General features: G+C 37.1%; 1 protein-coding gene across 1 annotated transcript in view; it reads right to left on the bottom strand.

Moving 5' to 3' along the window:
* The window catches only part of SDHAF4 (succinate dehydrogenase complex assembly factor 4), a 33711-nt gene extending 21027 nt beyond the window's left edge, over positions 1-12684 (bottom strand). Inside the window, exons 1-2 of the mRNA XM_053710426.1 lie at positions 12511-12684; positions 5274-5426 (exon numbers count right to left, since the gene is read on the bottom strand). Of these exons, the coding sequence (XP_053566401.1) occupies positions 5274-5426; positions 12511-12589 (232 nt within the window). The 5' untranslated portion in view covers positions 12590-12684. The remainder of the gene's footprint in view (positions 1-5273; positions 5427-12510) is intronic.
* Positions 12685-13590: the final 906 nt, after the last annotated feature.

Here is a 13590-nt window from a genome sequence, read left to right as displayed (position 1 = left end):
AAATTCCAGAGTAATTTATCTGATGCAGTTGCTTTCTGTAAAAAAAAAAGAGATTTGAAATAGTTAAATATAATAGAGGATTTCCTCGACTACAGCAGTTCCATCCTCTCTGGTCTCCCTAGCTGCTGCCTAGCTCCTTTACAATCCATAATGAATGCCTCCGCCAGACTCATCTTTCTTACACGTCGCTCTTCATCTGCTGCACCTCTCTGCCAATCCCTTCACTGGATTCCTCTTGCCTCTAGGATTAAACACAAAATTCTCACTGACATTCAAGGACCTGAACTGCACTGCTCCCCCCTATATCTCAGAGCTTGTCTCCATATTCTCTCCCTCCCGTCCCCTTCACTCTGCTCATGACCTCCTACTCTCGTTACCTACTCACATTCTCATCTACAGGACTTCTCCAGACTGGCTCCAATCTTGTGGAACTCTCTACCTCGCTTCACAAGATTCTCCCCTAGTTTTGAAAACTTCAAGCTCTCCCTAAAAACTCTACTGTTCAGGGATGCATACAACCTACACTAACCTTTCCTAACCCCAGTTCCTCTCCTCCTTTGCTATTCCCTTGAACCCCCTTAGCATGCAAGCCTAAGAGCCCAGCTGTTTGCAGATCCCCTTCATAAGAGCTAACTACAAAAGTGAAACTCTCGGCAGGGCCCTCTACCCATTTAATCCCTATAAATCTTACCTTTTATACCGCCTATGTTTATAGTGCTGCGGAATCTGTTGGCCCTCTACAAATAACTAATAATAATAATAATAATAATAATAATAATAATAATAATAATATATGGAATGGTAAGAAACCTAGAATCAAATTGTACAAATTATATGCAAAATATAATAAAGGTGGTATAGAATATACAATACTATAAATATACAATACTATAAATTTGGCTTTTCAATCAGATTTGGATATGAATAGAGATTAAGCCAGGATACCTATGCTACATGGGAGTTAGATGAACAAATCTTCTTCAGAATTAACACAGCAGGTTAATAATCATAATCTTCTGGAAAATAGGTAAATATATATATATATATATATATATAGTATTTTTTTTTTTTAAAAACATACCAAATGTATTCCCATTAAAAGGTAATCCTAAATTAATTTCCCTACATGGTATTTAATAATCACATTCTTCATTTAATGGATATACCAAACAACAAAATGTATATAATTTAATGATTCCAAGTATAAATCTGAAATTCCATCTTTACCTTCAACTGTGCCATTATGCACAACAAATAATTAAATGGGGGGGGGGGGGGGGCGGAGCCAGCTGCTAAAGACATAGGAAGTGTTTGTGAAGAGCTCCCGGCTCTAACGTGACTAAAGGAAGATTTTTATATATAAATACCCCACATATAGTGGAAACAGATCCCTATTGCACTTGGATGTGCTTCAGGAAAGCTCAGAAGATTGAGCGGTTATTACTAGTGAAGTGATTTGGACGGAGGTATGATCATGAAGGAGGCCTTGGATGTGTGGAAGTCCGAGATGACTTGGCTTCTTCATGAACACTTTTGCAGCCTAACGCAGATATTAAGTAAGGCCCTTGCAGACAAGACATTATGCAACGATGCCCACACGCACATGGACAATATGCATACAAGTTTTTGTTCCAGAAGCATTGAGCATACTGTATACAAAGGCGGCCATGCGGATACACCTATTACCCAGAGCGGGTGCAAACATATTTTTTCCTTTCCACAAACGGACGATCCAACCCTTGGCAACGAGGAGGCGCCATACTGCTTACAGTATTCTCCCAGGAAAAAAAGAGACACGGGGTGACCCTGCTAAGAAAGGTACTTTACTGCTGCAGAAGGAATGGGCTCACACCTGGTATGATAATCTTAGGGGTGAGAAAGTTTTATGGGGGCAGTTCGCCTATTCTGTAAGTGACGCAGTACAGTTCTTCGAGAACATTAACCTTTATCCCCATACACTTATGATTACCAGCTCACTCATGGAACTGTTAGGGGATTACGATCCTGCATTGTGGTCCCAAGGTACTCCATCCCCAACGCAACATCTTATGGTTCCAGTACAATGGAATAGAAGATATGGAGTTGGCTAGTTTGTTAAGCCACGGACACTGCAATCTGGACTCAAAACATATCATGATATATATGCTTAATATGGTTAACGCTAAAGATTGGCGTTTTTTTTTTTCTCACAGTACACTGTATATCTAAGTTTATGCTTTAAAGGTTAACATTTTACATAGTACTGAATCGTCTTCTGTCTCTAGAAAGCCTTATATCTTGATGTAGATAACGTGGTGGTAATTAATCGGCTTAATTGGGTGCCTTACTTACATACTTTTGTGGTATACAAGTGTATACAGTCTTATTGAGTTTAACAACTTTGGGATTATTTTCAGTTTATAAATATTATTCAGTTATCTGAGTATCTCTATATTTATGTTAGTCTCCTGCATTTCTGCCCATGCTGTCAGCGGCCGAGACAGCAGGGCATATTCAATTATTTTTCATACTAGATGTTAAAGGAGATCTTAGCTTAAAGATTAGTAGTTTTATAAAACTTAAGATACCCCAGTTATTCTCATGCTACTACCGTTCTAATTATATTGACTCTTTAATAGATATTTACATGTACAATAGAGAGACACTTTATATACCCTTATACACTCTATGTTAATACTTAAATGACTGCAAGGACTTGCTAGTTTAAAGATAATAATGGCACCCTTAAAATGTTTCTTAAGAATCTAATGACGGTGATCTCTAGCTTATTTCTCTATAAGATATATGCCTCACTGGTTGCAATATTTCAGGCTTTACTTCCTTTTTCTTTATATATTATGGCTTGATATATTATCTAGATGTTTTAGTTTGAGCCGAAACAATGGTAATAGTTCATATAACAACAAGTGGTATCACAGATATACTGTATGTGTAATTATAGTTTTAGAAATCTAACCATAGGTTTAATATCTTAGGGCCTCCCAATTGAACAATTAAATTTCTTTATACTTCTTCCCTAGGGCTGATCACTTGCTCAAACCGGTAGTTCTTGATATTGCCCAAACCGATAACAACTGTGAGATACTAAGTTTAATATCCACGCTAACAGGCTGGCTCATCAAGTTTCTGCCCCCCACCCATTAATATACTCTGACATTTTCTAATTGTGTTCAGAGTATTACTTTGTGGTTTCTCTTGCAAATACCGCAATTGCAATAATACACTTAAATAAACGAGGTAAAGCTTGTGAATGGTTCTATATACATAGGAACATTCATCATTCTATGAATAATGTAACGTGTATTAATTAAGTATCCCCTTTATATCATATTGTAAAATTAAATTCATTATAAAAATACAAACTTGCAGTTAACACACTGGTCTAAGGTTCTACAAGCAATAGAACAGACCGTATACAAGTAATTGTTTCATTGCTGTCAGCAAGGTATCATATGCTGCAAATTTAAAGTGATGGTAAATCTTAGGGTTTACCATCACTAAAAAATAAATAGGGCTTTCAGTCATCGCTTTATAAAAAAAAAAAAGAGTGCTAAACTTACCCTCTCACACTGAGGTGACGTTTCCACCTCTAAACCAATAGTCGTGCTAGTCATATGGCACTGTTCTGTATGCTAGTAAGGCTATTAGTTTAGAGTTGGAAATGTCATCTCAGAGTGAGAAAGGGTAAGTTTAGCACACTTTTTTTTATAAAGCGATGACTGAAAGCCCCATTTATTTTTAGTGATAGTAAATCCTAGCGTTTTTGAAATGCTAGAATTTAACATTACTTTAAGAGAATCAAAGCCCTTAGATATGCAATGGATGGATGTCAAGAAGATAAAAAGCTATTCCTGAGATATTATTCAAGTTTAGCAGAGTCCTCGGTATCACAGCATATCATGGCTGCTGCCCAGTAGTTCCCCTCTGCTACCTTCATTTAATTATGCAAACAGACAGATATAAATACAGCGCTAGGCCTAAAAGTTACAACCTGCCACTCCCAGACCACCTCCCTAAAAGTGGACACAGTATGAACAATAAAACAAGAAAATGAGAGAGGGCGCTAAAAAGCTGGAAGTAACAAACACATTTATTCTGTGGACATCTAGTCAAATACCTATAAAAATATTAAAGGATAATGAATTCCTCATAAAAGAATAGCTAATCAGATAATATAAGAACGAGGGACGTCTCCCTAAAAACCCATACAAATGAAGTACAATATAAATGTTAAAATAAACGATGCTAGCAAATAAATGCAATAAAAAGTGAATTTACTATGTACCACCTTATAAAAATACTTCATAAAAAATAATTTGTAAAAAAAAAATGCCGTATTTTGCTCTGGTAACGGAGACAATAACACAATGTTCTTGGTTTCAGATATAAAAGTCTGACACAATGTAGACAATATAATAGTCACCAAAAATTTTACTGTGGCCACATAGTAACAGTGATAAACTGTATGAAAATGTGTCAATTCTTCCTAGTAGTAATAAGTTACTCAGGCAATGTAATCATGTCCTTATAAGACAAATTGTGAGCAGCCCACCTGATCGGGGTTCTCTCAGAGTTTGCTCCTGCTGTAATAGAAATCAGTGCTCGCCTTCAGGGGACAATAAGAGCAGTCTCACTCACCCCTCTTCTTAACACTGACGGCTTCTGTTTCTAAATCGGGACACACAGTTCCGGTGCGTGGAGCCTGCCAGAAGGGGTCCGATAATTGCAGTGTTCGTATCCAAACGTTGTAATATTCTTATCCAAGTGTGTGACACCCCGCACTTAGCGTGCATCAAGCGCGGATTACTAGGTACCTAGTCTTGTTTTACCTTCATTTAATATCAAACCTCAAGAATAATACACCAGTGTTGCACCATTTTTATTTCTTTTATAGTTACATAAAACCTTGCACCCCGGGGTCTTTGCCTAACAAAGCTCCAGAATAAGTGCACTTTTATTAACAAGTCAGTATGCAAAAGAAATGTTGATAAGCATTGGGAAGTTTATCAAAGTACACTGATAATATGAACAGCCCCAACTGTTCTGGATACTGTGGGATTTCTTTTGAATTGGGACAGACCTAGTTGCTTCCTTGTTTATCTCTTTTCCCCCTCATTTAAGCAGTGGTCTCTTGCATCATTTCATGGCTATTAATATTCTGTACATGTTAAAAACACAGTGGCCATATTAGATATAGAAAAAGAGATTGACGTTTAGATTTTATAAAGTGCATTTTATAGTTATGCTAAAAAAAATATGAATCTGCGCCTTACGTTCCAGGGGTCCTTTCTCTTCATTCACCTGTTCTGTTTCATCCAACCGTCCTTGGGGTGTCTTAGGCTTCTTAAGAGGTTGTTTTGAGGCACCAGCATTCTCTTGTGAACCATTGCTAACTGTTCGTACTGAGCTGAAAATGCCAACGCATCCTTCAAAAAGGAAAGAAAACAAAACACACAAAAGCTTTTTAATAGAAAAGTCTTACAAAATATAGATTATTCTAGTGCACTGGTTTTCAAACCTGTCCTTGGCCTCCCTAACAGGGCAGATTTTGAGGATATCTGAACTAGAGTACAGGTGAAATAATTAGTTGATTAGTAAACTGTTATTTTACCTGCTCTCATCCAAGGTAAACCTGAAAATCTGGCATATATAGGCAAGCTTATATACCAGCACTCTTATATGTACTTCTAATATGCCTCCCCAAGTTCACTTGAAAGATACAAAAAAAAAAAGGGGCAGGTGCCCTGAAACATTGCTATGTTTTGCTAATAAAGGAGTTTATTGGGCCGATTTATGAAAGTGCGAGCAGACATGATACAATGTAGTGTATCATGTCCGCGCCGCATATCGATAAATGCCAACAGCATACGCTTGTGAACTGCTTGTGCAATCCCGCCCCCTGCAGATTCGCGGCCAATCAGCAGCTAGCAGAGGGTGTCATCCAGCCCGATCATATAGGATCAGGCGGATTGATGTTCGCAGCCTCAGAGCATTTGGACGAGTTATGGAGCAGCGGTCTTTAGACCGCTGCTTCATAACTGCCGTTTCCGGTGAGCCTAAAGGCTCGCAAGGAAACAGGAATATCAAGCTCCATTCGGAGCTTAACAATTCGGCCCCTATATCTTCTTTGAGAGTGCAGCTGTCTCTACTTTTATTGGAATTTTTACTGAAAATCTGGCCTGTTTGGTAGGGAAGTACAGGTTTGAAAACCAGTGTGCTAGAGATGTGTTTATCATTTTGTGTTCATCATTTGGCTCCATGACACCAGATAAACTCGCGCTGTAATTATGTACAGTACTGTGCAAAAGTTTTAGGCAGGTGTGAAAAAAAATTCTGTAAAAGTAAGAAAGCTTTCAAAAATAGAAATGCTAATATTTTATTTAAATCAATTAAGAAAATGCAAAGTGAGTGAACAGAAGAAAAATCTAAATTAAATCTATATTTGAACACCCTTTGCCTTCAAAATAGCATCAATTCTTCTAGGTACACTTGCACTTAAATATGAGTTAACTATTTAATGGCTTGTCATGTGCAACATATGCACATTCCTCAAGGGGGAAGTAAGTTTCATAGTGCATTTTTTGTAATCACCACTAAAATGCAGTGTTCTCCCCAAGGCCTATTAAGGTATAGGTTACGAGTGGCGCTCTAACTGCTGCGCGAGCATCAGTAGGAGGGCGCGTATTATAGGTTAAAAGTTTCAAAGCTCTAGTTAACTGTTACACTCGACAAAAAAGTGTCACAAAACAAAAAAAATTTAAAACTACAGTTACACTCATAATACACTCATAATAAAACTGTCTAATAACAAATATATTTTTTTAAATTGCATAAGGGCTCAAAGATATGAGGTCTCAGGTGTTGGGGGGCTTTCACAGAGATACATTCATTATTATTATTATTATTATTTATTATTGGTTATTTGTAGAGTACCAACAGATTCCGCAGCGCTATAAACAAAGATGGAGTACAATAAAACAAATATAGGGATCAAATGGGTAGAGGGCTCTGCCAAGAGTCGCACTGTTGTAGCAGCTCTTAAGAAGGTGATCTACAAACAGCTGGACTCTTAGGCTTACATGCTAAGGGGGTTCAGGGGATAGCAATGGAGGAGAGGAACTGGTATAAAGAAAGGTTAGCGTAGGTTGTATGTATCCCTGAACAGTAGAGCCTTTAGGGAGCATATACATATTTATGTCAGTGTTCTCCACAGAAAATGTTGCCAGCTGAGTTGCATTATAAAGTAGCCCGATGGGGGTAGTGTAATATTTTCTAATATATCATTTCCAACTATCCAAAGCACTAATTTATTGTCATTTAAAATATATGTATTTAATGATAATCTGTGCAATAAAAATTTTACATTTTTAATACAGGCTAATTTAACTTAATAACAGCTAAAATTTTAGCCGGATGGTCAGTAAAGTCAGCCGGGTGGTACACCCGATAAAAAGGTCCTGGGGAGAACACTGTATGTATATATGTGTGTACAACTGTATTTACAGACATATATACACATATAAACACATATGTATACATATATAGGCATATATAGAAAAGTATTGGAGCCTTTAGCAGTCATGTAGATGAAAACATTTAAAATTATATTTATGCAATATTCATATTTAATAAAGTGTTTAACTGTGTATTTACTGTAAATATTTCACATTCCAATGAGAGATAGATGATAGATAGTACCAAAATACCATCAGATATATAAAGAAATAAGTATTTATGAATCAATAGAACATATTCTGCTATGTGAAGAACATCGAAATATAAAATATTCATATTTTCTTATCGGGTTATCGCACTTGACAAAATGCGATCAGGTTTGTGGCGTGTTTTTTACCCTTTTCGCTCTCCATTGAAGTATATGGAGGAATACGTTAATGCGGGTGCAATATTCTAATTTCTGCTTTTTGCGTGTGCCGGCTTAGCGCGCAAGCGAAAACATTTTACTTTTGACTTGTAATACGTGTGTTGCCTGACAAGCTTAAAAAAACCTTACTTCTAGCAGAGTTAGCTTGCAAGCTGGAGCGATAAATAGCCCTCCACTTGTAATCTAGCCCTTAATGGGGGCACCAAATGGCTAATTTGAATGACCAGTCAGCTAAAACTGAAGACAATATTAAAAGGGACATGAAACCCAAACATTTTCTTTCATGATTCAGATAGAGAACACAATTTTAAACAACTTTCTAATTTACTTCTATTATCTAATTTGTTTCATTCTCTTGGTATCATTTGTTGAAGGAGCAGCAATGCACTACTGGTTTCTAACTGAACACATGGGTGAGTCAATGTCAATCAGTATATATATGCAGTCACCAATCATCAATGAGAACCTGGGTTCTTTTCTACTCCTGAGCTTACCTAGATAAACCTTTCAGCAAAGGATAACAAGAGAAGAAAGCAAAGAGGAAATTTATGCTTACCTGATAAATTGATTTCTTTTACGATATGCCGAGTCCATGGGTTTCATCCTTACTTGTGGGATTTATCCTCCTGCTAACAGGAAGTGGCAAAGAGCACCACAGTAGAGCTGTTACATAGCTCCTCCCCCCAGTCATTCGACCGAAGGTATAGGAAGAGAAAGGAAAAGCTAAAAGGTGCAGAGGTGACTGAAGTTTTGAAAAAATAAAATAAATCCTGTCTTAAAATAACAGGACGGGCCGTGGACTCGGCATATCGTAAAAGAAATCAATTTATCAGGTAAGCATAAATTTCCTTTTCTTTTACAAGATATGCCGAGTCCACGGGTTTCATCCTTACTTGTGGGATACAAATACCAAAGTTTTAGGATGAAAGGGAGGGACAAGACAGGAGCCTAAACGGAAGGCACCACTGCTTGAAGAACCTTTCTCCCAAAAATAGCCTAGAAGAAAAAAAAGTATCAAATTTGGAAAATTTGGAAAAAGTATGAAGGGAGGACCAAGTCGCAGCCTTACAAATCTGTTCAACAGAAGCATCGTTTTTGAAAGCCCATGTGGAAGCCACAGCTCTAGTAGAATGAGACGTAATTTTTTCAGGAGGCTGCTGTCCAGCAGTCTCATATGCCAGGCGGATGATGCTTTTCAGCCAAAAAGAGAGAGAGGTAGCCATAGCTTTTTGACCCCTATGCTTTCCAGAATAAACAACAAAAAGAGAGGATGTTTGTCTGAAATCCTTGGTCGCTTGTAAGTAAAACTTCAAAGCACGGACCACATCCAAGTTATGTAATAGACGTTCCTTCTTAGAAGAAGGATTAGGACACAAGGAACGAACAACAATTTCCTGATTAATATTCTTATTTGATTGAAGAAAATAAAACTATCATTTTATCACCACTATCACTTTACCCTTCCTATAACTAGCATAGGCAAAGAGAATGACTGGGGGGAGGAGCTATGTAACAGCTCCGCTATGGTGCTCTTTGCCACTTCCTGTTAGCAGGAGGATAAATCCCACAAGTAAGGATGAAACCCGTGGACTTGGCATATCTTGTAAAAGAAATAAATAATAGAAGTAAATTGGAAAGTTATTTAAAATTGTATTCTCTATCTGAATCATGAAAGAAAATTTTTGGGTTTCATGACCCTTTAAGTAAACATAAGCTAATATCAAATTATTTCAATGTTTGTTGCAAATCTGTGCTTTGGATCGCTTGATTAATATTTTTAAATAGAAAATGTTATAACATTGCAAAGTATTACACAGCCCCCACCCAACTACTTCATAATGTCCCCTGCCTGGCAACATTTTCTGTGGAGAACACTGATTAAAAAAAAAAAAAAACCATACATTATTTAAGAGACAGTAAAGAGCTTGTGATTTCACTATAAAATGTTTATTTATGCATAGCAAAATGAATTTTCCAACTTTCCAACTATTATTATTTTTGCCCCTTTTCATGTAGTTTATCTCTTTAAACCCTGCTACATAACTGTACCTAACTGGCTTAAAGGGACAGTCTACTTGAAAATATTTATTGTTTAAAAAGATAGATAATGCCTTTATTCCATTTTCCAGCTTTGCACAACCAATATTGTTATATTAAAATACTTTATAACTTCTAAACCTCTAAATGTCTGCCTATTTCTAAGCCCTAGCAAGCTAATACAATTCACTTAGATAAGAGGTCATTCTGAAGAGGCTTAGATACAAGGTAATCACAGAAGTAAAAAGTATATTAATATAACTGTGTTGGTTATGCAGAACTGGGGAATGGGACAGTAGGCTGAGAGTTTGTGGACACTACTAATTATTGAGTTCAGGTGTTTCACACACATTGCCAACAGGTACATACAATACAGCACATAGCTATGAAATCTCCATACACAAACATAGCCAGTACATATGGTCGTACTACAGAGCTCAGTGACTTTAAATGACATTGTCACAGGATGCCACAAGCCAGTGTGTGAAATGTCTACCCTACTAGAACAATGGCTGCAGTGATTTTACCTTGATTACCAGGAACACTCAGTGGACTAAACACTGTTGCACAATGTGCAGAACTGGAAATGCTTGAATATGTTATACGCAAGTAACAGTGCAATAATTAAAGGGACAGTCAAGTAAAAAAAAAAAAACATTTCATGATTTAAATAGGGCATGTATAAGGCAAAAAAGGTGTATTTCTAGAACTGTGTTGAAGATGCAAAACTGGGGAATGGGTAATAAAGGGATTATCTACCTTTTAAACAACATCAATTCTGGTGTTTACTGTCCATTTAAATATTCTGTGTGCAGAGCAGCAATGCACTACTGAGACCTAATGGAACACACCTGATGAGCCAATGACAAGAGACAAATCACAAACTAGCAGTACAAAGCTCCTCATGAGTATATGCAACAAAAAATACAAATCAAGTAAATCTGATAATGGAAGTCAATTAAAAAGACTTAATATAACAGGCTCTATCTGAATAATGAAATTTAAAGGGACAGTACGCACCTTGAGATTTGTAAATAAAATGTTATGCATAATGAAACAACTTTGCAATATACTTTCATGAATTATTTTGCCCCCTTTTGTGTGAATTAGCAGTGAAAATTGAGTACTTTCTAATTCTCAGAATTAAACCTGCTCCCTGCTCACTTCTCAAGGCTAACTCTGCTACTTATCCCTACACAATTGGCTCCTCCAAATAATACAAATGGCGGGTGGCATTTGCCTATTGATAAATAATTGCAGTAAAAACAATGTTACTTTGTTTAAAAACGTTAAGACTTGGCTGATGTGTTATTCTGTAGCAGCACAACAGAAAAGTCTTGTAATTGCAAAGTGTTTACTGTCCCTTTAATTTTCATGTCCATTTAAAGGGATAGCAAATCCTAGTGTTTGTGAAACGCTAGGATTTACCAGTGGAACAAATAACAGGGACTTTCAGTCATGAAGTATAAAATATGCTGAAAGCTCCTTTATTTGTCTGAAGCGTTCGCCACACTGAGCTCCTCAGGCAGCCCACGGCAAAACGCTATGGCTGCTTAATTTTCCTATTAAAGTGACAGTGAATCCAAGTGTTTAAAAAAAAACAACTCACCCTGTCTGTGCAGCGGCAGCTCACTAAAGGCAGAGTCTGCAGCCGGCCCACAGCACAGCGCTCTTCTACCAATGAGGTGACGTTTCCATCTCTAAACCAATAGTCTGCTAGCATACAGAACACTGTACCTCATTGGTAGAAGAGTGATGTGCCGTGGGGGGCCAGAGTCTTTGACTTTAGTGAGCTCTGTGGCACCGACAGGGTGAGTTTAGCAGCCTTTTTTTTTTAATAATCACTGAAACTCAATGTTATTTTTAGTGAGGATAAATCCTAGCGTTTTTTAAACGCTTGTATTTACCATCATTTTAACTCATAAATTTCAAAAGGAAACTTAACATTGTAACTTGAGTTTTGATTCAAGTCTACTGATGTATGCTTCATAAATATAATTTCTTTAGCATTTTAAAAATGATCTGCTTCTATTAAATATTGTTATTTTACAGAAGATAGATACATTTTAATAAATCTACTTATGAGGGAGTTATTTAAACATTTAGTTAACATGTTACGCTTTTTAATGTGATAGAAACAGGATCACAAATGTGCACTTAGGAACTTCAGTGATAACACATGAAGTTTTGTACTGTGATCATTTTTATATTGTGATGATCCGTGTGCTAGCTTATAAGGAGCGACAATCTCAACGAAACTTCTGAAAGCACCTCTACTGTTCACACACACAGTAAGCAGCGAGCTTTGTTTACAGAATCTTTGCTTTAAATGTGTGCATGGGATTGAGGTACCAAGTTACACATCATTGTAGTCGGTTCCCCACAAGCAAAACGCCCCGATTACGATTTTGTGTATTTCTGCTGGACATAACATTTTACTGTCAGCTAATAATAAACACGGTACGTATTAGACTTTAGTTATGATCTGTAAAAGTTCCTTTCGCAAACAAACAGTTCCTCATGGGGGAACCACTCTCGATACAATGCAGTCACGGAGCAGCCTATAATCAGGCACATAGAAAGGGACTCACTTTTTAGCTGCTCGGAGATCAGAGAACCTGCTGCGGCTCTGCTCCCTGCACATGAAACCAGAAGGTTCAGGCTGTTCATCCTCCTGCAGGAAATACGCTCTTTTATAACCAATGACCTTAACTACAGCAGCAAAAACAACCGCTTCCTGGTGCAGCTAAGGATAATCTTGTTCTGAACAGACAACCTCCTACCGCATCCTGCTGGTCACGATGAACTCTTCTTTCATTGGCTGATTAAAGTATCTGTAAAAAAAACACAGAGAGGGCAGCGCCATCTATTGCTCACTTTAAATTATAAGCGTTATAAGATTTGTTTAGGATGCAGAGCGGCTACACAGTCTTAGTCAATGTATCGTCATTTTGTGTTTGCATTATGTACGCAATTGATAACACAATACAGGTAGCCCTCAGTTTACGCCGGGGTTAGGTTCCAGAAGGAATGGTTGTAAATCGAAACCGTTGTAAATTGAAACCCAGTTTATAATGTAAGTCAATGGGAAGTGAGGGAGTAAGGTTCCAGGCCCCTCTCAAAATTGGCATAAGTAACACCTAATTCATTATTTTTAAAGCTTTGAAATGAAGACTTTAAATGCTAAACAGCATTATAAACCTAATAAAATAATCACACAACACAGAATATATAATTAAACTAAGTTAAATGAACAAAAACATTTGCTAAACAGCATTATAAACCTAATAAAATAATCACACAACACAGACTTTACTTGCATTTTTATGCAAACAGTTCTTTCTATGCATTCCAATCTGGACTGCTTTATAGACAGGAAGATCTTGTTCCTTTGCAAGCTGCTTGATAGCTCAGGTCTGGAAAAAACTGATTAATTTCAGCTTGCTTGGCTTGCATATCTTTGCTGCAACACAAGCTGACAGCTCCACCTACTAGCTATTTTAATCAATGCACTGCTTCTCAATGCTTTTCAATAGCAGTCACATGACTGGAAAAAAAAGGTTGTTATTCTGAAACGGTGCAAATTGAACCGTTGTAAACCGAGGGCCACCTGTAATTGACTCACCTTTTAAAATTAATTTCTCCATAATCTGCCACTCCAAAAGCACTCT

The sequence above is a fragment of the Bombina bombina genome, chromosome 4, assembly GCF_027579735.1.
Source record: "Bombina bombina isolate aBomBom1 chromosome 4, aBomBom1.pri, whole genome shotgun sequence".
Lineage (NCBI taxonomy): Eukaryota > Metazoa > Chordata > Amphibia > Anura > Bombinatoridae > Bombina > Bombina bombina.
The sequence above is the reverse complement of the archived record's forward strand: the minus strand, read 5'-3'. Positions and strand labels throughout refer to the sequence as shown.